Source organism: Bactrocera dorsalis, chromosome 4 (assembly GCF_023373825.1).
Source record: "Bactrocera dorsalis isolate Fly_Bdor chromosome 4, ASM2337382v1, whole genome shotgun sequence".
In the NCBI taxonomy this organism is placed as follows: Eukaryota; Metazoa; Arthropoda; class Insecta; order Diptera; family Tephritidae; genus Bactrocera; species Bactrocera dorsalis.
In genome coordinates this window covers 30,988,471-31,011,362 of record NC_064306.1, presented here as the reverse complement: position 1 = coordinate 31,011,362, position 22,892 = coordinate 30,988,471, and the positions used below count along the sequence as shown (strand labels likewise).

Here is a 22,892-nt window from a genome sequence, read left to right as displayed (position 1 = left end):
CCATATAACTATTAACGATTATATGTTCAAATATTGAATCTTAAACTAACCTTTTGATATCAAAGTTACATGAAATAGGAATACCGGCTTGTTGACGAAAATTATAAGTCATAACTTATTTCATTTGCATAACAAAAGAAAATAATATAGTAAACAAATAATGAAGTGCTAAGTTCGGGTGTATTCGCACATTTTATACTATTGCAACTTGCAAGAATCCAAGCCGAAGAAATGCCTTCAGGTGTTGGCAGAACTTAAGTTAAATTATATTATGGGTCATGGATCCACTGAGTTTTATGTCTGTATTTTACTTCCCGTAAAATTAATGTGTAGAATTAATGTGCAAAACTATCAACTAGAAAATCGAACTTGTAGTATTACAGATACATACATATGTCGTTATTATAATCGATCTCTATTCCACAACTAAACGATTGCGTGCCGCTCGCGCAACTCGATAATATGACTCAGTGCACAATAGCAGAAATGGTCATCGAAAATTGGCGAGATATCTAAACAAGTGGAGATATGCAAACGGAACCATGGAGTCCACTAGGCCGACATTTTGTTCAAATTATAAATGGCATAAAATTATCAGCATAACAAAAAACTCAGACCCTGTTAACTGTGTCATTTTATTTTAAAGCCAATTAGGAAGTAAAGTCAATAGTAAATTCAAAAATTCCGATGTTAGTTTTTTGGATCTAGGGCAAGTTTGCATCCGATTTTATCAGTTTTAAGCACAGAGATTCATCACACTAACAAAGCACTTTAACTCAATTTAATTATATTAATTCAAATGTTGGCCGATGTATGGCGTATAAAGTCGACCGAAAGCGAATCTTTCTATTAGATAAAAGAGGACTAAGGGTGATATTGACATACAGGCATAATATTATCAAGAAAGGATCCCTACCTAATTTTATTTAAGTATATACTGTACTTCACACATACACCGACATTTTCGAGTTCCGAGATCTACACTTCAGGTACCTGGGGGTTAGACTCAAGTTGATATACTTTAAAGGCACTATTTATGCATTAAATTAATTGGGGCTTGATTTGTATACTGGGAAATGAAAAAATCAGATGGAATTTAAGTTGTGTTATATGGGAACTTGGCGTGATTCGGATGTCAGAATAACCCTTGGTACATAGAAAAGTGATCTAGTGGGTCCGAAGATATGTGGTTTCTGCTAAATGTGGACGGGGCCATGCCCATTATCTAACTAGCTCCAATAAAGATCTTTCAAAGTTAAGTGAAAAAAACTATTGTACTCCGTAAAAACATCTTCTGTGAGTTTAACAAATTGGGTTTTTGATCTGATGAAAAATCAAGTTTTGGTAAATCAGAATTATAGCAATTTTGGGTAGAATTTAACTTCTTTTACCTTTTTCAAGAAAAATAACTTAGTCTAACATTTTTTTTTTATCGAAGTAAGATTGAATAGTTTTTATGATACTGATATCAGTTATACTAGGGACTCTGAGTTAACACAAAAAGTGCTCGTATTCTTTCAATAATGGCTATCTATCAAAAATTGTCCATTTATGTGCCAGATACTGGGAAAATGTACAGATATTTTTTCACTCTCTTAATTAATTGATGTGGTAATGCAGAACGTTAACGCGGTTCGTAATACAAGTTTCCCATTATAAATAGCTTCTATTTTAGAGCAAGGTCAGAACCAATATTTTTTAACAGTCACTTTGTAATGAATTTATTATAAAGTTTCACTTACCATGTCATTCTTCAGTCCGCAACCGCCTGTACAAATCACCACAACGGTGCGCATCGCTTAGAGCAACCGCCCGATATTCTACCTCAGCACACCCGCCTGCGTCGACAATCAGAGCAGTTGTCGTTGGGGCGCCGCATTGCTCCCGTAGCCAGTGGTCGTGAGGAATTGTAGTGATGAGGATGCTGTCACAATGGTCTGGCGTGCGCCATCGCCCATACCAACACCGCCCACGCCACCATAATTACTGCCGCCTATTGTCTCCCGATAGCCAAGGTCCTTCGTCGCGCTCGTTTGTTCGTTATTCGGATCGCTGTTGATGCTGGTGCGACGCTGCAGTAGCTGTAAGCCGCTCGCAGTGCGATGCGCCGAATTATAGGGTGGCGGCGGTGGCTGTCGATACTCGTAGCCATAACCGGTGTTGCTGCTCGACACTGCCGCTGTCACAGCATGTGTATCGGTGGGTGTGCGCGGCGGCAGCGCAACTGATTTACTGTGTCGTTGTAGCGTCGAGAAGCCACTTTCCGCTTGCGGCGCCACGCCACTGGACGCGCTAACAGTCGTCGTTGGCATTGAACCGGTCGTGGTGAGGGCGATGCTAGTCGTCGCCACCGCAATCACGTCACCGCGGCGCAATGTCTTCTCGTGAGGCTTGCTGGCGGCACCATACCTGGACTGCAGATACTCTTGCGCATTGATATTATATTTACTCTTGGCCACAATGGGTTGTTGTTGTTGTTGTTGGTGTTGCTGCTGTGACATTTGCTGGTCATCGTGCAGATTTATTGTCCTCGTTGCTTTTATCGGACTATAAAGCTGTCCTTGCTGCTGATTGCTGACCGCACTGTTGGCATGACCGTTAATGTTACTGTTACTACAACTATTGTTGACGGCTTTGTGGGTGCTGTATGCGGGAAGCAGGTCGGGTTGGTATTCGCCGGCGCGCCCACCGCCGCCCAACTGACCTTCAGTGATCTGTACTTCGGTGCGCCACTTGCCACCACCGACACCGGCGTGCGCACCTTTGCCGCCAACCGTCATGTCCAGTGTTGTTGTTGATGTCGCATTGAGAAGACGATTTATATCCGCTGCGGACGGTCCATGCGGGTACTTGATGTGGAGCGTATCTGCGGCAAAGAAAGAAACAATGACAGTGAAAAGCAGTCAGTCAGCGGCACGCTCACATTCAACTGAGTTGCGTGGGTTACACGAATAAAATTATGTGGCATGAATGGCCGTGCTAAGGCAAACAAACAAAGCGCATAAATAAGGACTGCCACAAGAATGGTTTGCTGCATGCAGCATTTCACATTGTTCCATAAATAGCTTTAGTTGTGCGGCTTATACATAAATCTTTTGCAAATATATTCTCCACATTCTTTTTACTACTTGATCACCACGGTACTCTCGCAAACACACACCTAAATATATAAGAGTAAGTCATGTTCCTACTCTGAATATATATTTTCGTTATCCTTGGTCCTTTGCGCTTTATTTTATTTGCTTGCATTTGCATGTCAGGCGTAAATTTATTGTGGCATCTTGTTAAATATCATCTCGTTAGTATTGAAGCAGTTTTGTAAATATTTACTACACCATATTAAATCTCTCGCATACATACCGCACACACATATACACACACAGATACGCAAATGCTTGTGTAATCAGCCGTAATCGCATAACAGAGCATAGCGCCGACATTTTAATCAGCTTTTGAATCGTTAACGGCATCGCATTAACACATACCTGCATAATCAATTTAAATCATCTAATTACATTAGGGAAGTCCTAAAACTCTGCTCTAAGCTGGCATAACCTGATTGATATTTCCACAATAATTTTTTCACTCAAATATGTCAAACTTTGTGCCTCAAAAATGTTTTTGCGGATAGTTCTTCTTCATTACTTTAATATAAAGAAAACCTAAGTCGAAAGTCATCGTATTTTGGTGAAAGTATGTGGTAAACATGTTTTAGCTTCCAAAAGTGGTTTGCAGCATTGAAAAGCGGCCGCTCACAAAAGTTTGAAGATCAAGAACTGGAAGAACAAAGATTGTTGCCAAACACAAGAAGAGTTCACAGAAACTTTGGGAGTCCCTCAAACAAACATTTCAAAGCACTCGGGAGTAGGGAAAATAAGTTTAGAAAGGAAACTGGGTGTAATTTCAAACAAAGCCATAAAATGTTGTTGACAGCCGATTTTCCATGCCAGAAAAGCTGATGTTATAAAACCAACAATTTTTTGCATGGGATTGTGGCTGGTGATAAAAATTAATCCATTATGACAATCCCAAATGCAAAAACCTACCAAATAAACAGTAGAGTAAAATATCCATACAAATAAGAAATACATGTTATATACTACAAGGTGCTTTCCAAAGTAAACAAGACTTTAAAAAAACAGAATAAATGTTTTTTTTCGGCAAAATCAATTCTTTTTTTTTATCAAAATAGTCGCCTTCTGCTTCAAAACAGCTTTTGCGCGGTCCAAAAGTATGTCGAACGAGCGTTTTAGCTCGTTGGCCGGTATGGTCGCCAGTATTCCGGTGCAAGCCTATTGAATGGCCTCTACGTTCATGGGCAAATGTATTTTTCCGAAAAGAAAGAAGTCGCACGGTGCCATATCAGGTGAATACGGAGAGTGATTAGTGGTTAAAATGTGATTTTTGGTCAAATAATCGGTTACAAGCATCGATCGAATGCTGGATTCTGAGCAATTTTTGATCGTCAGTCAATTTGTGTGGCGCACACACCTTTCGTAAGCCCAAATGTTCGGCCAAAATGCGATAAATCGATGTTTTGGAGATGTTCAATTCCATTTCCATGAATTTCCGTGATAATTTCGGCTGATTTTTGATGAATTCACGCACAGTTTGATTAACCCATATGTTGATCGTCATTTATGCCCTCACGACCACTTTGAAAACGTTGAAGTCACTGGTGAACTCTGCTACGGCATAGGCAATCATCCCCATAAACTTGCTTCATACATTGAAATGTTTCGGTAAAAGTTTCACCAATTTTAACACAAAATTTAATGTTGGCTGTTTGTTCGAAGCTCATTTTCGCACCGATAACACATACATACTGACACTGAAAACGCAATAACTTCACTTCCAGTCGACGAAATGTCATGAATTCTCACTGGACAATCGATAAAGATCGCCACCAGGGGGTGCTAGATTCAAAAGGTCTTGTTTACTTTCGAACCCTCCTTGTATATTATTCCATTTTTGAAAAGTGATAGTTGGAACTAAGCAAAAACTTTTTCTACATTTTAGAACTATCCTAAATTGCAAATAAGTACACAAATCCTCACAAAGCTCTAATCCAACACTTTACTCATCTCTCGCGTTATGTCATACAACAAATAATTGCTTTTATTACAGCGTACATATGGGTTACTATATAAATACGTCAATATGTAAGAATGATAATAAATCGTCAGCTAAAATGCAAAATAACATAACAACACTTTTAATAAGTTTACAATTGAAGGAAAAACCATACAAAATTTGAGTTTTGGTTATAAAAACGTTAAATATTGGTTACTTTATCTGACAGTATTTTTCGTTTTTTTGATGATACGTCATTTTACATTTTTGGTGACGATATATATATTATATATCCTGAAATCAAATAATGTGATATTCCTTCTTTCGACTACTTAAAATAATCAGACGAATTAACTTATTGAAAGCACCTGGAAATTCCCAAATTTTCCGAATAAATTTATTAAGACCATAATCACACAGGCACTATAAAATTTGAAAGGCTCTTTACTCGCAATGTAATGGCATAACAGCCTGTAGAACTAACATTATTCAGTTACATAGAGTGCGTGTAGCTATCAATGAATGACAGGGCAGCTAATCTTAAATCATTTTACCATACGTTTGCACCAACAAATCAAAATACTATTGCATAATTATTCAACAAAACACAACGAAATAAAACGAATTTTTGTCATTTAACGTTTCATTAAGTATGTAAATGTTATTATAGATATCACAAGAGCTTATAATGGAAAGCAGCATTATTTAGCATTATTCGGTGAAAAATGTATGGTATACTGCGAAGATATATGAATTAGTAAAGGGACTGTTACAATTACCAATCAGGACCATTTAAAGGAATCCACACTATTTCCTCTTTCGGCGACTGTCTGACTGGAAAACGTTTTTTCTGTAGACCAAAATTAGTAAGATTTTTTTAAATTTCGCGCGAAAATCCATTCGTTGAAATATTTTTTTTTCTAGGTTGCTATGATTGTAAGTGACATCTGTATCAAATGTCACATTAAAATACCTCATACAAAGAATTATATGTACGATGTCGTATGTGCATCATGTATTTTCTTGATTAAAAAAGTACAAAAGCTGGTATCGAAATTGGGTATGTAGTTTTATTTGGAGATAAAGTTTACAAAATAAAAATATAAAGTGGTAAAAAATTTCAAATATATGTAATAAAGAAGTTAAATCAAAAATAGTCTTAGTACTAAATATTTACATATATGTGCATATTTGATTATTATTTTTTTAATATTTTTAGTGATTATGTATATATATTAATAGCCAATATTATTACCATTATTCATATTTCACCGAATTAAATTGGGATGGCATCTTATCCACCAAGGATTTAAGGTGGACTGTATCCATATTGGCCCATTCTTGGTATATTGCCTTTTTAAGCTTCCTTGTTGGCTCATACTGTCTACCGTTCTTGAACACTTTGTCAGAGACGATACTTCAGATGATCTCAATCGGATTTAGGCTCGGACTTAGGGTAGACCAGTCCAATACATATATTTTTTGCCCTGTCAAGATGGATTTGTTGACCTTAACTGTGTGTATTGAAGCATTGCCCTACTGAAAAGTCCTGTCGTCGCCTTATAAATTGCCACCAAATCTAACTCACTCTCCAGGAAACCCATATACATTTGAGTATTCATTAGGGTAGAGATGTAGCACATACATATATGGCTTTCTCCTATGACGGTACTTTTTTTGGAAACTCCATGCCAACCTTCCAGTGTCGCTGTGAAGGCTTGGGTTTAGGCACCATGGAGGTATGTTTCAGTAATGGATTTTTATGGATTCTTTGCACTATTCGACTGTGAGTTATTTGGAGACCCATACGACCTTAAATTTTTTCGCTACTCGTTAAATCAACCAGTCTTTGTAATTGCCGTTTCCAACGCAATTCAACGTTGTTTTTCCGCCCACTTCGTCGAATTATACCATATTTACATACATTTTTTAGGTAATTAGAGATGCAGTTCCGGTACCGGTTTACTTTTTTTGCGATATTGGTGGTATTCGCACCGCTATCATGAATTCCTTTTGTGATACCTTATTAGGGGTCTGTCAAACTGGTTTCATGAGGCATTTTAACTAACCAATGTCGAAATATTTAAATTAATTTCACTGTTTTGAACAATTACATACTTACAATAAATATCTCAAACTAATTTTTGCAACTTAACTTCCGAAAACGCAATTATCAGCTGTTGCGATCATTTTGCACTGATGTGCACATATAATTATTTACCACGTAGCACCGAGAGCTCACACACATTTTGAAAGCAACGGTACAACGAATGAGAGAAGAAAGCAAACATTTTTATCATTTCACAACAACAACATATCACCAAAGAATTCCTCAATTTCAAAAACGGGATAGTTTTTCATTTATGGCGAAAAAAAAAGGAAACCTAGTTATGCACATAAAGGGTGATTTTTTAAGAGATTGATAACTTTTTTTTAAAAAAAAACGCATAAAATTTGCAAAATCTCATCGGTCCTTTATTTGAAACGTTAGATTGGTTCATGACATTTACTTTTTGAAGATAATTTCATTTAAATGTTGACCGCGGCTGCGTCTTAGGTGGTCCATTCGGAAAGTCCAATTTTGGGCAACTTTTTCGAGCATTTCGGCCGGAATAGCCCGAATTTCTTCGGAAATGTTGTCTTCCAAAGCTGGAATAGTTGCTGGCTTATTTCTGTAGACTTTAGACTTGACGTAGCCCCACAAAAAATAGTCTAAAGGCGTTAAATCGCATGATCTTGGTGGCCAACTTACGGGTCCATTTCTTGAGATGAATTGTTGTCCGAAGTTTTCCCTCAAAATGGCCATAGAATCGCGAGCTGTGTGGCATGTAGCGCCATCTTGTTGAAACCACATGTCAACCAAGTTCAGTTCTTCCATTTTTTGGCAACAAAAAGTTTGTTAGCATCGAACGATAGCGATCGCCATTCACCGTAACGTTGCGTCCAACAGCATCTTTGAAAAAATACGGTCCAATGATTCCACCAGCGTACAAACCACACCAAACAGTGCATTTTTCGGGATGCATGGGCAGTTCTTGAACGGCTTCTGGTTGCTCTTCACCCCAAATGCGGCAATTTTGCTTATTTACGTAGCCATTCAACCAGAAATGAGCCTCATCGCTGAACAAAACACGCGCGCGAAACACATTTCGAACCGAACACTGATTTTGGTAATAAAATTCAATGATTTGCAAGCGTTGCTCGTTAGTAAGTCTATTCATGATGAAATGTCAAAGCATACTGAGCATCTTTCTCTTTTGACACCATGTCTGAAATCCCACGTGATCTGTCAAATACTAATGCATGAAAATCCTAACCTCAAAAAAATCACCCGTTATAATTATTTGTATGAGGTAATCGTTAGTATTTAGTATACGCTTGTCTTTCTGAAATATATAAAGTGCTTTTGGCGATATTCACAATGGGTGATGTGTTCTATTAAATTTTGGGAATTAGGAATTTTAAAATTATGAATAAAGTCTTACTATTTTTTGCCCATAATAGTACACTTATTTCGAATGTCAGTATTTGTCAGGAAAGAGCGAATTATTTTATAAACGTATAATTGTTTATAAATAGAAAAGTAGGACCAAAACAATGTATAGCGGACAAGTATCCGCTTGGTACTCTGAAAACAAGGTTCTCGAACATATCTAAGCAAGTCTTGTCAAATATGAGCTCTCAAATGTAACTGGAAGATCCTTCACCGTACATTTTTATATTTTTTCCTCTTATCAGATAATATCGTTGCGTACAATTTGTAGGAACTTGAAATCTCTACAAAAAGGTCTAGTACGATTTTTTCGTAAACCCAGCAGTTTAATAGACATTACCGGTAAAAATTGATTAGTTTAAGACTTCTTAAGACTTCTTTTTGTATTGCTTTTTATAACTCATTGAAAAAAGAATATAATTCATCACGAATAGTTTTGAAAAATCGTCGTTCGAGTGCGGAAAGCGAGAGCATAGCAATTACAAAATTTTGATTAGTTTACGATTTGTAAAACATTTATTTGATCGCGTAATGTTCCGCTAAGTTAAAAAGTTCGTACAAATACGCCTATATCTCCAACACTATAACCGGATCAACTTCAACTATTTAGTTATAAACAAAGAAACTAGCTTTTTGATATCCGTGTTTGTGTCACTTAATAACGTGACCTTATGTTTCATTAAGCTATATCATTTATGTACCGTCATTATTAAAGCAATCAGTTTATTATCAGTTTTATATATAAACTTAAATACTATAATTTATTAGACATAAAATTAAAATTTTGAAAGCAAATATTATTTAAGATTAACCTCGAACACATAATTTACTTTTTATTTGGAATAAAATCTCTCGAAAATATGGCTTGGTATTAGACAATACCCTATAAGTTTTGCTACATAGCCCTACTGTAAATAATTTTCAATAAAATAAATACATAAATATCAGCAATTCAATAAAAAAACTGGTGCTTCATATCTTTTATAAAAAACTCGGGAAACTCTCCTCGTCATTAGGGAATTTACTGTTCTTCAATAAAAAAATATACAAACAAAATGGTGAGTTTTGAGATGAATATCCGATGTTTGGCAAAATTAAACTTCTAACTAATTTATAAATTTTCTGTTTCTCGGGTCACCTGCTTTGCCAGCAGTCGTGCGTCTTATTTAAATTTGAAACTTTTAACTTGTTTCCCATTAATATGCAAAACAAATTGAATTTGCTTAAAAACCTTTGCATCTACTTATTGATTTAATCGAGCGACTCATAATTGATTGCCCATATTAAACACAACATAAAGCTAAATCTAACTGCAATGAAAAAAGGAAAAAAAACCAAAATTAATAATCATTATGCTAATGTGAAATCGACTGAATTAATTCGAATGCGCAGAAGTATAAAAATTGCAAATTGCGAAAATCAAAATCAAGAAGTCACTTGTGGATCGAAATCATGTTTGAAATGGGGAGAGAGAGTTTGAAGCAAGCAAAAACGGCAGACAAATTTGGATTTTTTTGCCACCACACAAGCACCGCAAAACGATGTGAGCCTAGAGAGTCGCGCGATGTGCCACAGATTGCCAACTCAGGGCCAACCAGGCCTGACGCCGCGAACTCACCAGCAGTGTGCGCCTAAAACATTGCCGAAGGTCGAATTGCTGAGCTATTATGGCTGACTTGCTTCGTTAAATTGATAGGCCATCTAGCTGCTAGTGCTAGCTGTTGGCGCAAAGCGACTTGTTGGCTGCAGCAAGGACTGTAGAATGGAGCGGCAAATGATTGCGATTTCGGCCTAAAGTGTTTTACGCGAAATAATTTGCAAATGTGTTATCAGCTGATGAAATCCACATAAATTTGCGAACGCTGGCATGCTTTCGGCGCACACACAGTGTGGCATTTAGAGCAACGAACCACAGCGCGTTATTTAACGTGCACTGAATTGAAGTCTGCTTTTGGGCGCGTATAACACTTCGTCTTGAAAATTATTTATTACGCTCTCTATATGTGTGTGAGGATTTCAATAAACGACTACATTTAGTTGAAGGGCTATCCTTTGCCACACACACCAAGAACACACGCACACATGGTTGGGAATATTGACTAGCAGTGCTTCGGATTCGGCGCAAAAAGAACAAAGCAATGCGCTAAGAATTCAAGCCGAGTTCGAAAAAGTGGCGCGTGTAACCACGGCGGGAATAAATCAAAAATTTAATGAGCTATAAAAATAGCAATTTTAAGGCGAGAATAAAATAGAAATCCTGTGATGTGAATAAAGTCACCGGCAACCAGCATTTGCTGAGGCGGCAAACCAAAAAGCCGACAGGATATGGGTAAATCGTCTAAGTGCGCTGCAAGAAGTATGTATGTATGTTTCTGTGCTGGCGCGTTCGTGTATGCCTGCTGAGCGGCTGTCGATGTTGTTGTTGTGTGAAATCGCTTAAGCCCTCCCTGTGCCGCTTCTGACTCTGCGGCGCATAAACTATGCATGCAGAAATCTTCTGGATTTTGGCGCAAAGAAAATGGCGCAGAGCACGCGTATGCAATTTTTTGGCATTGTCGAGATTCGCCTGCTGTTTGTGTGGGTTAGCTACTTAAATTCTATTTTGCAGAAGAATGGCAAAATGAGAAAATAATAATAACAATAATAATGGCTAAAAGAAAGCTTCGAACGCGCGGCAAAGGCAGCCGGCTGCCGTCGTCGCATATGCAAAGCAGCGCACACAGTGAGCCCTTTTCGCAAATGCGCCAGACATAAATAATAGCGATAATTAGAATTACAAAGCGATGGTGCGCATTTTATGGTTGGGAAATGATTTAAGGTAATGGAATTTCAAGCAACGAAATGACATCACGTGTTTAGCGAAAAACAAAATATTATTAAAATTGCCACTCCGTGGGGCACTGAACACAGTGCTATAATTATACTCAGACTCAGACTTTTCAGCAATGAGTTTAGCTGATATTTTTGATTTAGAATCTCCGAAATGAATTATGCTAAATATAGATTGCTCTATAGAATTTGTTAGAAGTAGTTATCATTCATGCTCCAGAGTCGCCTCATGGAAGAGGTGTTCAGAGGATCTGGTTACGCAGCGTCCTTCTAGGGAGTTCACTTCGGAGTTCGCACGCTGCAGATGAACTGCTAGAACGACAAGTCCGTTACTTGGCTGAGGAAGATCGCTCCCAAGCCGGAAGGCTGGAAAGGCCCCGTCCTCGCGCAAAAAGAGGAGAAGACATCTTGCCCATGCATAACGTGACGGGGTTTCTCCTAAGGTGCATGGTCTCAAGGCAAGCCGCACTAGTTTGCTCTCGGAAATCAGAACGAGGGCCTTAGCATCTCATCCTGGAAAAGTACGGGGCTGCAAAAGGAGAGTACATCTCTGTTTCGACGACGAGTCATATGAACACATCCAAACAGCAAGCTTCCGCCCGAAGTATAGGTTGAGGTCATGAGGCCTTATAAGCCTAAAATGGTCACCGAGAGCGAAGCGAGCGAAGCAATGGAGGAGAAGCTGGTTGGTGAAGTTGTCGCTCATCCCACCGCTAGCACGTAAAAGCAGGCCGAACAGCAAGCTTCCGCCCAAACTATAGGTTGAGGTCATGAGGCCTTATAAGCCTAAAACTGCCACCGAGAGCGAAGCAATGGAGGAGAAGCTGGTTGGTGAAGTTGTCGCTCATCCCACCGCTAGCACGTAAAAGCAGGCCTCGACTGCTGCGACGCTGGAAGTCTCTAGCATGATGATATGCGTACAAAGCTATCCTCCACGCAGGAACTTCTAGAGGAACTTGGGGACGCAATAGATGGGAGAGCGGACGACTCGTCGCGACGACGGTGATGGGGATGAGCTCCTCATTGAACCGATCCTATAGTGGTGAATCCCTGCAGGCGACACAAGCTACCCTTGATCTTAGGAAAGAGGTAGCAAACTGGGATAACTTCCAGGATCCTCTAAGAAAGAATGTGAGCGGGGTAGGCAGTCAAATAGAAGTGTTACGGGTTCAGGACTGAAAAGCAGATTATCTGCGCTAAACCACTACACCTCAAACGCGTACCACTACAGTTTCCCCCTAATGCGGCCAAGCAGACTGTCAGATTTTAGGAAAAAGGTACGTAGGCTCTTCAATAAGGCGAAACGTATGAGGATCTGAGAAATATAGAAAATGCAACTTAACCTCATAAAACAAGGATATAAGGTATGCAAAATAAGCAAGCTTTAGGAGCATTTTGTGAAAACGTCACATCTACACCAGAAGTAGCTAGACCGCGCTAGGCTCTGGCCAGATCCAAAACTAACACAGTATTGGCGATCAAATTATGCAACGGGACTTATACGACCAGCGCGGAAGAAAGAGCTACGGCATTTCTGCGGGCGAACTTTCCGAAAACAATTCGAGAAAATCATTTCCACCCGTTGACAAACACAAGCCGTCTCGACTCTCTCACTGTATGAAATCGATCCCATAACTTCCAAGAAAATTGCCATTAAAAATTTTGTATAGTATCTGCTAAATCGAAGAACAAATAAGAACTTGATACAATCAGGCAAAACAACGGCAAAGTTTTCCGGACAAGTTGTTTGATATAAACAACCTACAAGTCGAATTAAGGCTACGTTTTTAGGGAAAAAAGAACCATACTCATATCCTATATTTTGTTCCGATATTGGCTGTTCCGAAACAAGTTCGTGTAATACACACGGACACACAGACAAACATGCGAACATAGCTGAGTCGACTGAGCTGGACACGCTGATGTTTCTGGTCATACACCGACGTTTATTTCCGCTTATTACAAGGTTCATGGCATAAATATGCTTATAAGACACTAGGCTAAGACATTGAATCTGATATCTACATGAAGAAGCTCTCTTGAAGCTACAATTTCTTAACAATTATTGTTATGTTCTTTCCAAAATACTTCTTGGAGGCCCATTCGTAACCGCGGTTATAGGTTTCAATTAGTCGTGAAAGAACGGCATTTATAGGCGATCAGGGGATATTACCTCAGCAACATTTTCATGAGAAGTATTTTATACTACTAATACAAAAGTAACAACGCTATAATTTAATATAATTCAGGTAGAACATACATATTAGAATATGTTACTATAATGTGGGTTCGAGTCCGTGCTAAATATGTAATTTTTATCTTAAGTTATGCTAATATCTATATATTAATCAAATACGTCCCATGGCGAACTATATAGAAAACATAAGTTACACTGATCAACTGATTAATTGAAAATCCCGTACCCCGTGTAGTGATTTTTTAGAAACGAAATCTAGAAATCAATCCCATTAGATAGTTTTAAAAACTTTCGAGGTACGAGTATGGAGTGTTACTATTTTTTATTGATAGGAACAGCGATACTTGACCATAGTGAGTAATTTATAGTATTTCCATTTAAAGTATATATATGTACTATATACTTTAATATATATATTTATAGTACTAAAAGTGGAACTTTATGGTTTGGCACTGAAATTGGGTTTTCGGCTGTATTGTCTAGGTTTGGAACAAGGATGTGTGAGAGAAAACAAAAACTTTCGTATACATACTTTTAGAAAACACGACAGAGCAGCACTAACCTCAACTCGTTCTTGGAACAAATTGCAAAATGGAAAAACTAAAGAAAAACATTTAGAGGAAAACAGAATGACAGATACATCACGAAGTGGTAGGTGAGTGATGGCAAAAAATATTAAAAATATTTGAATTTTGAACTGCTGCTTGTAACACTGTACGTCAAGCATGCCACAGAGCAAATATATGTGCACTTGTAATTATTTTGAGCGAACAACCAGGAAAATAAGTCTGTTTTTGCAGCAGAAGCAATCTGAATTCACCAGAATGCTCGCATACATTTTGTATGTTTTCATTCCAGCCGCCTGTATGGGAGTGCATGTTGTAAATTATGCAGAAATATGGCAACACAGGCAGCAGAAACCGCAACATAGCACGGCACCGCACAGCGCAGCGCGGCAGAAGGCAATGCCACTGGCGTTGGTTGATTCGTTTCTGCACAGCGAGTGCGGATACTGAAGACCGCAGAGAGATACACACACACACACTCAGTCAGCGCCATATTCCACGGATTGCTGCTGATTTTTGCAATGCCTTTGGTAACAACAACAACCAACAATTTTGTGCTAAAACAAAGCAACACTTGCCGTTCTCATTGTTGTTGTGGGCGGAAATAAATTTCATTGTGAACGTAAATAAAAAGGTTAAAAAGAAAATTCCACAAAAGAAGCTCAGCAAAAAAGTATGTTGAACACTGTAAAAGTGGAAGCGAAAACATTATTTGAAAGTAGTCAGCAAAATTACATAAGCTCTTTTATGTGCTACGCCAGTATTATTTCTTTTGGCTTTCTTATGGAAAATTAGATTTGGAAATTGCAACGCGAGTGGAAAATTTGTATTCAATGCATTAAATATACGAAATGGAATTCATGATGAATAATGAGGCGGAATGTGCTGAAATGGCGAAAAGGCAGTGCCCCACAGATTTTTAAGACTAATGTTTCAATGTGCGTGAACAAATGTGTGTGGATATGTGCATGGGAGTTTATGGGTGGTGTAGTGACTGTGTAGGGGTGTTAAGCATAATATTGTATGGTCAGTTACCGAGAGAAGGCTTCGAAAGACTTCCATATCATAAGTCAAGCTAAGCAATGACTAAGATATATATAGGAAAACTTTAACACCACTATTATGTGTGATAACTAGCGCATGTGTAGTAGATGTTGGGCAGACAGCAAAAATTCAAGAGCAGTAGAGTGTCAGTCACCATTTCTTGTGTATATATTGTATTGCCAACATAGTTTGTGTTCGTTTACAGAAAGTCAAACTCAGAGAACCTCTCAAAGCCGGTTGTCTACAGTTGAATGCGTGTTTCATTGTTTATTCGTCGGAACCGCCAATATCGGATCACTATAGCATATAGCTATAATAAACTCTGAACCATAAAAATATGTTGTTGTATTGAAAACACTGTTATTTGACAAGATATCTTCAAGAAGTTTAGCATGGAGCATTGTACAAGGCAACGTTAATAGTTTGTTCTGAGGTCTGACAGGTCACGCGTAAGTCGTGTCAAACTGTTATGTTATTTGTGTTCAGTATTGTTTGGCCTTTCATCATAGAAAAACTTTCGCCTGAACACCGTTTACAAATCGTTCAACTTTATTACAAAAGTTCACGTTCTTTGAAGAATGTGGTTCGAGCAATACGCTCAATTCATTGTCAACATAATCGGCCTACTAATCGTACTATTTGCAACACCATCACCCATCCTAAGGTTCAGCATTCATTACTGGATAATATTCAACCGAACAGACCACGTCCAGCAGGCACTGAGGAAAATATAGCAGCCGCAGCTGAGAGTGTACACGAAGACCGTGGAGAGTCGACTCCGTTCGAAGAAACTTGGACTGACGTACGAAACGACTTTACGCATTTACAGTAAAAGCGTACAAAATAGAGCTTGTGCAAAAACTGAAGCCACTCGACCTCCCCAAGCAATACCGTTTCGTTCTATGGGCTCTTTAACACTAGATTGCCTAAGCAACACACTTTGACTGCCTTCGAATTTCAATTAAAAAAATAGTGATTTAAATAATGACATAGCTTCTAATAATTTTTTGACTTTTTTTACAACATATATATATATGTTATATCCGTATCTACATTACAAGACAGTAATTTTGACTGCTTTCAGGCAATAGAGGTATAACTAAGCTCCCGTCTTTCTAGTGTTAAAAGTTCAAAGAAATTTTATCCAGTGATATGACCTATTTCTGGTTCGCTGGGTAAGTAAAAAAGCAAAATTGCCGCATTTGGGACGAAGGGAAACCTGAAGAAATTTAAAATCTGCCATTTCACCTAGAAAAAACAATGGATTAATGTGGTTTCTGGGCCGGTGGAATAATCGGTCCATATTTCTTCAAAAATGATGCCGGTGAGAACGTAACTGTCAATGGCGACCGTTATCGCGCCATTATAACCGACTATTTGATGTCTGAAACTAAAGCTCGCGATCTCGGCGACATTTGGTTTCAACAAGACGGCGCCACTTCCTACACATCCCATCAATCAATTGTTTGAAAAACACTTCAGTGAGCAGATATTTATATTTTCCCGTTTTGGGCCGATCGATTGACCACATTTGATCATGCGATATTACTCCGTTAGACTTTTCCCTGTGGAGATATGTAAAGTCTAAAATTTAAGCAGACAATCCCGCAAAACATCACTCGTGTCATTCACCAGTTACAGTCGAAATACTCGAACGAGTCATCGCAAATTGGACCCAATGGACGGATCATCCGAGCCTCGGTCAACATTTTAAAGAGAAAATTTCAAAAACTAAATTTGAAATTTTTGTGATTTTTCCTTAAAAGAGTAGGGAACTTCGAAATGTATCACGCTTTAATTCTCCATACAGGTTTTTAATCTGAACAGGCAGGTCAAAAACGACCAAAATTTTGGGTAATCTTGGTTTTTTCTTTAAGAGCTCCGCGATTTAAACTATTTAAACATTTTCACCGACTTATATTGTATGGAAAATATTTTCGGGTTACTTTTTTAGTTTTAATTCACGGATAAGTCCAGAATCAATGCAGCGGACCTTTTGTTTAGCGCCGTCAAATACATCATGTAACTAGAAGCCATAATCAAGGTCTCAGTCACAGTAATTTTTTCTACCTTTTATAATATGTTATAAAGTTAAAAAGTATGTAGCTCAAAACACTGCTTTTTTTCCGAACACCACTGCATACATTTTATAAACATTTTTTATTTAATATATAACTATATTTATATAATTTCAGCATTTTATTGTATTCTTAGTATTTCTTTAATTCTTTAATCCACACACTTAACTCTGCCATAGCACACACCATTACAAGCTTATACTGACGCACGCACACGTTCGCACCTGCGCATAGGAACGCAAGCAAATTACAAATTTTCTTATTGCCAGCCGTAAAAGTTATCGCCTTGTTGATTGGCAAGCACACGAAAAATTAACGACCTGCTTCCTCTCTCCCCTACATATGTTTGTATGTACTATATATACAAAAGTGGAAATGAAAATGAAATGCCCCACATTTTAATGGACACGATTATGCTGAATTATTTCCAGCATTTTAAGAATCTTAGATTGCGCTTGTTAGCACGCGGTCGGCTCTACGAATCGTTGATATTATTTTCCGTGTTTCTCACATTTGTCGGCTGTTTTCTAACGGCCAAAGCAGCACGCACGGGCACTGACACACGCACAAGTGCAGGGCATCCGCTCATGGGCCATAAAAATTTTGCAGAAAAGGCTCAAGTAGCCTTTGCGGAGTGCGGTCCTAAAATAATAATAACTTAGCAATAAATCCAGCTTGAGTGTTTCGTTTTGGTTAACATGTAGTAAACAGCTGTTGGCCGCGAAATAAAACGCAGACGCGTGCTGTGCATATTAATTCATAATTTACACTGCGCGCCTACAAATAAGATGTTGGGCCTACGGTGACAGCTCGTCGAATATGTATGTAGCATTAAAAGCTTTTTTTTTGTATTTATCATATTTTATGATTTAAGATATAAAAATATAAAAATAAATTTAATTACGCGTAAATTAAAATGGGCACCGGCAATGTTATATTTTCTTAAAAAAATAATTATTTTATTTTTTAATTTCAAGTGGATTAAAGGAGGGAGACTGTTTCAGAAGACATATCGAAAGGGAGATACCGCGGCTAAGTGATTTACTGATTATATATGTATTAGGATTAAATTTAATCCAGAAATAAGTGGTAAATCTCTATGAATCTTTTAGTACTGTTCACAGAGATTGCTTTTCAAAAACAAGATTTACAAAATCAAACACAAACAGAATAAGCAACGCCAGAATATTTCTCAATGGTTTTTTATCAAAGAGACAGTGGAGTTTTCTATGTACGATGCGTACCTCTGCAAATTGCAGACACGTGGTGCAAGGGATTAAGCTGCAAGGCATCTCCCAACCGGCATGGGTGGTTCTGAATACGACTGTATTCGAACCCAGGCTTCCCAACAATAGGCCGAATGAGTAAGTAATGGTGGCTTTACCGCGTCATAGGGCTCTGGTGTGGCGGACTTTCTAGTTCCACTACAACAGCGTAGACAGGACAGCTCACCACGCTGAGCCAACGGTCATCAGACGAAGATGACTGACTAAAACACCCCAAAAAGCAAACCAAGGCATCGGACATTAGCAACGACAAAGAACGAGGATTTAGACTACAACATCAGCACCGCTGCAGGTAGGAGTTGTACAGGAGCTCAACGGAAGATTAGCTTACTGGATGCCCTCTCGCCAGAGGAGCGGGCGGGGTTTGAGGAGCATGCCAAGGAGGGTGATGATGACATGACCTCATACAGCGGCGCTCTGCATCCAAAGTCGACTGCAGCTGCTGCGTAGGTAGCGAGCACCACCAAGGCTCCCCCATCGTGCACAGCTGCTCAGATTAGGGGGAGTCACATCGGGCGAATACCGAAGGTGCATGCCGAAGGAGAAGGAAAGGAGAAAATGAGGCCATTTGCCTCTCTATCACCAGCTGATAACCCAGGCGAACACGATGAACCTTTGAAGGAAGGGCATGAGCGGTGCTAGTTTAAAGTGGTACCTGAGGTACTTCCGGGACGGGGAAAACCCTTGTAGTGGCGTAGGTACTAGCGAGGAACAGGGTACGAGAAAGTAGTGCTTCCCCTACAACGAAAGAGCGAAAAGCCAAATTCGCGTCCGTTCGCGGGCGAGCAAGCCGATGCCCAATTATCGCAACCCCTACCGGAAGACGAGCTAGCGAAAGGGCAACGCTTTCGACTACACAAACGCAGACCGCGAAACGGAAGAGCGGGCAAATTACGCCATAGGTGCCTCCCAGCTCTAAAAGGCTGAGTTGGCGGCAGTGGTCAAGTAGCCGGAAGCCAACCCTCCGCACCAAATCCCCTCGAGTGGAGCTGGGCCGGCGCAGATATGCGGATGCTCTCAAAGATATCCAGATGTGTGTTAACTACCCGGTGCTGGAGGAGCTTACCGTGCTCCAAGATCTCCTCATGGAAGAAGTGTTCAAAGGATCTGGATACGCAGCGTCCTTCTACATATGGAGGAAAGTATGCTGCAGGTGAGCAACGGTCGAAATGCTCCATATTGGCCGTTTGTCCTTCCGGAACAAATTCATCATAAACCAAACCACGAACGTGGTCGTTTTTTTCATCCATTTCGATGATTGTTAAATTTTTTTGCATGTCAGAAACCCATGTCTCATCGGCAGTTATAAAGCTCTCCATGAATATGGGATCGGAATTCGTATGATCAAGCATGTCCAAAGAGACAAGATCACGGTACTCTTTTTGAAAAGCATACAGCTTTATCAGGACGAGTCGAGCAAGAACGCGTTTCATACCCAAATATCCACTAAAATCATTCGGACGGACTCGCAAGAGATGTCGAGCTCTCATGCCATTTCCCTAACACTTGTCTGACGATTTTCAAGCACCTTCACTTTATTTTAGGCTTTTAAGGCTTTGAAGGCTTTGTGGTACTCGTAAGCTTGTGCATTTACAAAGAGATGAAGATTTTCAAAGTATTGTTTAACAATACCTATAAGTAATCTCTTAGGTTTTATAAATTTTTTCGAAATCTCGAATGTCATGCACGGCATTTCGAAGAATATTGTAAGAAAGTTTTATTGGATATTTTTGACTTTGGATGCAAACTTCAACAATCACTTAAATACATACATGTGGCTTATTTTCAGCAAGGAATTCCACCTTTTAACTTAATATCGCGCTTATTAACCTCATTAACCACTGATCGCTTAAGGCCGAAGCGAAAAACTGCTGAGAAACTGCTGCCAGATGAAAAGAAATGCAAATTATTTGCAAACAGTGGAGACAAAATGATTTGCATAATGCTCAGATAAATGAAGTTTCTTGTATAAACAAATATATGTATATATGTAATTGTGGGTAACGTTACAGCCAAGCGACAGATAGACAGACTAATAATGAACCCAGTGCAATTCATCTCGACGGATTCAGCCATTCCAAGGCACTTAAGTGGCCGCGCATGATAAATGCGATAATTACAGAGGCGTGCAAGAAATATGCATTCGAAAAACAAAAATGGAAAAACAAGAAGAAGCCCACATTGTATAAGTGCGCAGCTGCGAATCATTATTTCGGACATTAAATAAATAATATAACTTTTTGTTACGAATATTATCTCCTGCTTTGTGCGCACAAATGTGAGGGCGATATGTTATTGTTTAAATTTTTATGCCACAACAAACCAAAAACCCCCCCGCCACCCGCTGTAAACCGTAAAAGAAATGTTGAACGGTGAAAACGGCCATAAAATTTCCCACCGAAAAAGACTTGGAGCGTGCTGCTGTTTAATTTTTTTCGAAAGTAGGGCGCGGCAGCGGTGAAAACATTTTCATTTTCATTTTCATTACGGCATTTCAACAATTCGCTGCGAGAATTAATTACCATATTTATCATTGAGACAATAACGGGCCACCGGACAGGCGGAAAAGACTGGAAAATAATTGTGTGCGCATTGTTGAGGGCACAGCTGTGAATGTGTGTGGCACTGGGTACACTTTGTGTGTGTGCGGTGCTTGGGGGGGGAAGAGTTGTGTGCGAATAAATTGGCGTGACGTGGCGTGGCATTGCTTGGTTTGGCTCAGCTTGGCGTGAATGGTCACGCCGTAAACGAAGGATTTACGAGAAAGCCACCAACTACAGCAATAATGACGACAATGATCACGTCAAAGAACACGAATGGCGACCGCAAACGTGAAAACCCCATTACGACTACAATAACAATAAAGTCGCTGGTGAAAGACAACAAAAACAGCTGCGATAATAATAAAAAGGTTGGCTTGGCAGAAAAACGAGAAAAATTACTTATCGCAACAAATGCATAAAAACACCAAAAAACTGCAACAATAATTGCAATCATTATATGCGAGCTCAAGTGTTGCAAATGCGATGGCGATGGCGCAACACAAAGAAAAAAGATAACAGCATAAGAAACGGAAGGACACAGGTTAAGTTGCAAGAATGCTTCAAATAATACACCATTTGGAATGGTAAGAACAACGTTGTCACCACTAAGTAGCAGATAGTCTGGATAATTAATGATTATATGAACAAATGCTTTCATATTTTCCCACAAGTACTCCACTTGCTTAACAGAGTGCATTAATTTGTAGAAGTAAATCGAAAAGGAGGATGGATTCATGTGTTGAAGTTCGCGCAAGTGAGGAAAGTTCTCTAGGACGTTTCATTCTCATATCTGCTTTGCTGATAGAAATTTCGTTACATTGCCTATTCGAAGAATCCTGTGAAATGTTAAAAAAAAAATATTTGGATAGTTCAGGAAACGCTATGATATCCCCAAAAGTTGACCGTTTGGTGTGGATTGTGGTTTGGCGGCTTCATCGGGCCTAACTTGCTTCGAAATGAAACAGGAAATGCCGTTACCGTCAATAGCGAGTGTTTTAACACGATGTTGACCGACTTTTCTTTTGCTAGAAACCTTTAATCTTTAGAAAGAAAGTTTTTGCATGAAAAGCTCTTTGACAAGATATTCTCATGAAATTCGGAATGTATTATTTTGCTAGCCAACGCTACAACCTGCGAACAAAAAATGGTTAAGATCAGACCAAAATATTGAGTAGTCGAAAATCTTTTTTCGTATTTTGCCAATAGATGACATTGCAGTCGTATATCTCCAGTGCTAGCAATCAAATTGTATTACTATGTAGTGTTGGAAAGGTGAGATTTTAAGCTTCATTTAATCAAAAAAGTAGTAGAAGGGAAGTAGAAAAAAGGTTAAAGGTTTTCAAAAATGATTGAAAATAATGAAGAAATTCCCTATATGTATTTAAATATTTTCACATAAAAAAAGGCAAGAATGGCAAGCAAGCCATCAATGAAATTTGTGAAGTTTACGAAGACGATACAGTACAGTAGTAGCACAACAATAGTTCGCTCGCTTCCGTTCTGGAAATTTCGATGTGGAAGATGCCTCGCTCTGATCGACCTATCGTTGAAAAAGTCGATGAAATTCGGGAAAAAATTTACCATGACCTTCACATATGAAGCCATGACACCGCTAAGGAACTTAACATTCATCAACAAACGGATTTGAACTATTTAAAAGAGGCTGGCTACAAAAAGAAGCTCGATGTTTGGATACTACATGAATGGTCTGTGAAAAATTTAATGAACCGAATTATGTAACATCTGCCATTCTTTGCTGAAACGAAATGAAATGGAACCATTT

General features: G+C 38.8%; 1 protein-coding gene and 1 long non-coding RNA gene across 4 annotated transcripts in view; one reads left to right on the top strand and one right to left on the bottom strand.

Moving 5' to 3' along the window:
• Positions 1-22,892, bottom strand: part of LOC105224244 (uncharacterized) — a 148,990-nt gene that overhangs the window by 20,538 nt on the left and 105,560 nt on the right. For all 3 annotated transcript variants that reach the window (XM_049456799.1, XM_049456798.1, XM_049456800.1), the window contains exon 4: positions 1,743-2,866. In XM_049456799.1, coding sequence (XP_049312756.1) covers positions 1,851-2,866 — 1,016 coding nt within the window. In that variant the 3' untranslated portion in view covers positions 1,743-1,850. The remainder of the gene's footprint in view (positions 1-1,742; positions 2,867-22,892) is intronic.
• LOC125778534 (uncharacterized) overlaps positions 1-22,892 on the top strand; it is a 142,871-nt gene that overhangs the window by 77,965 nt on the left and 42,014 nt on the right. The window lies entirely within an intron of this gene.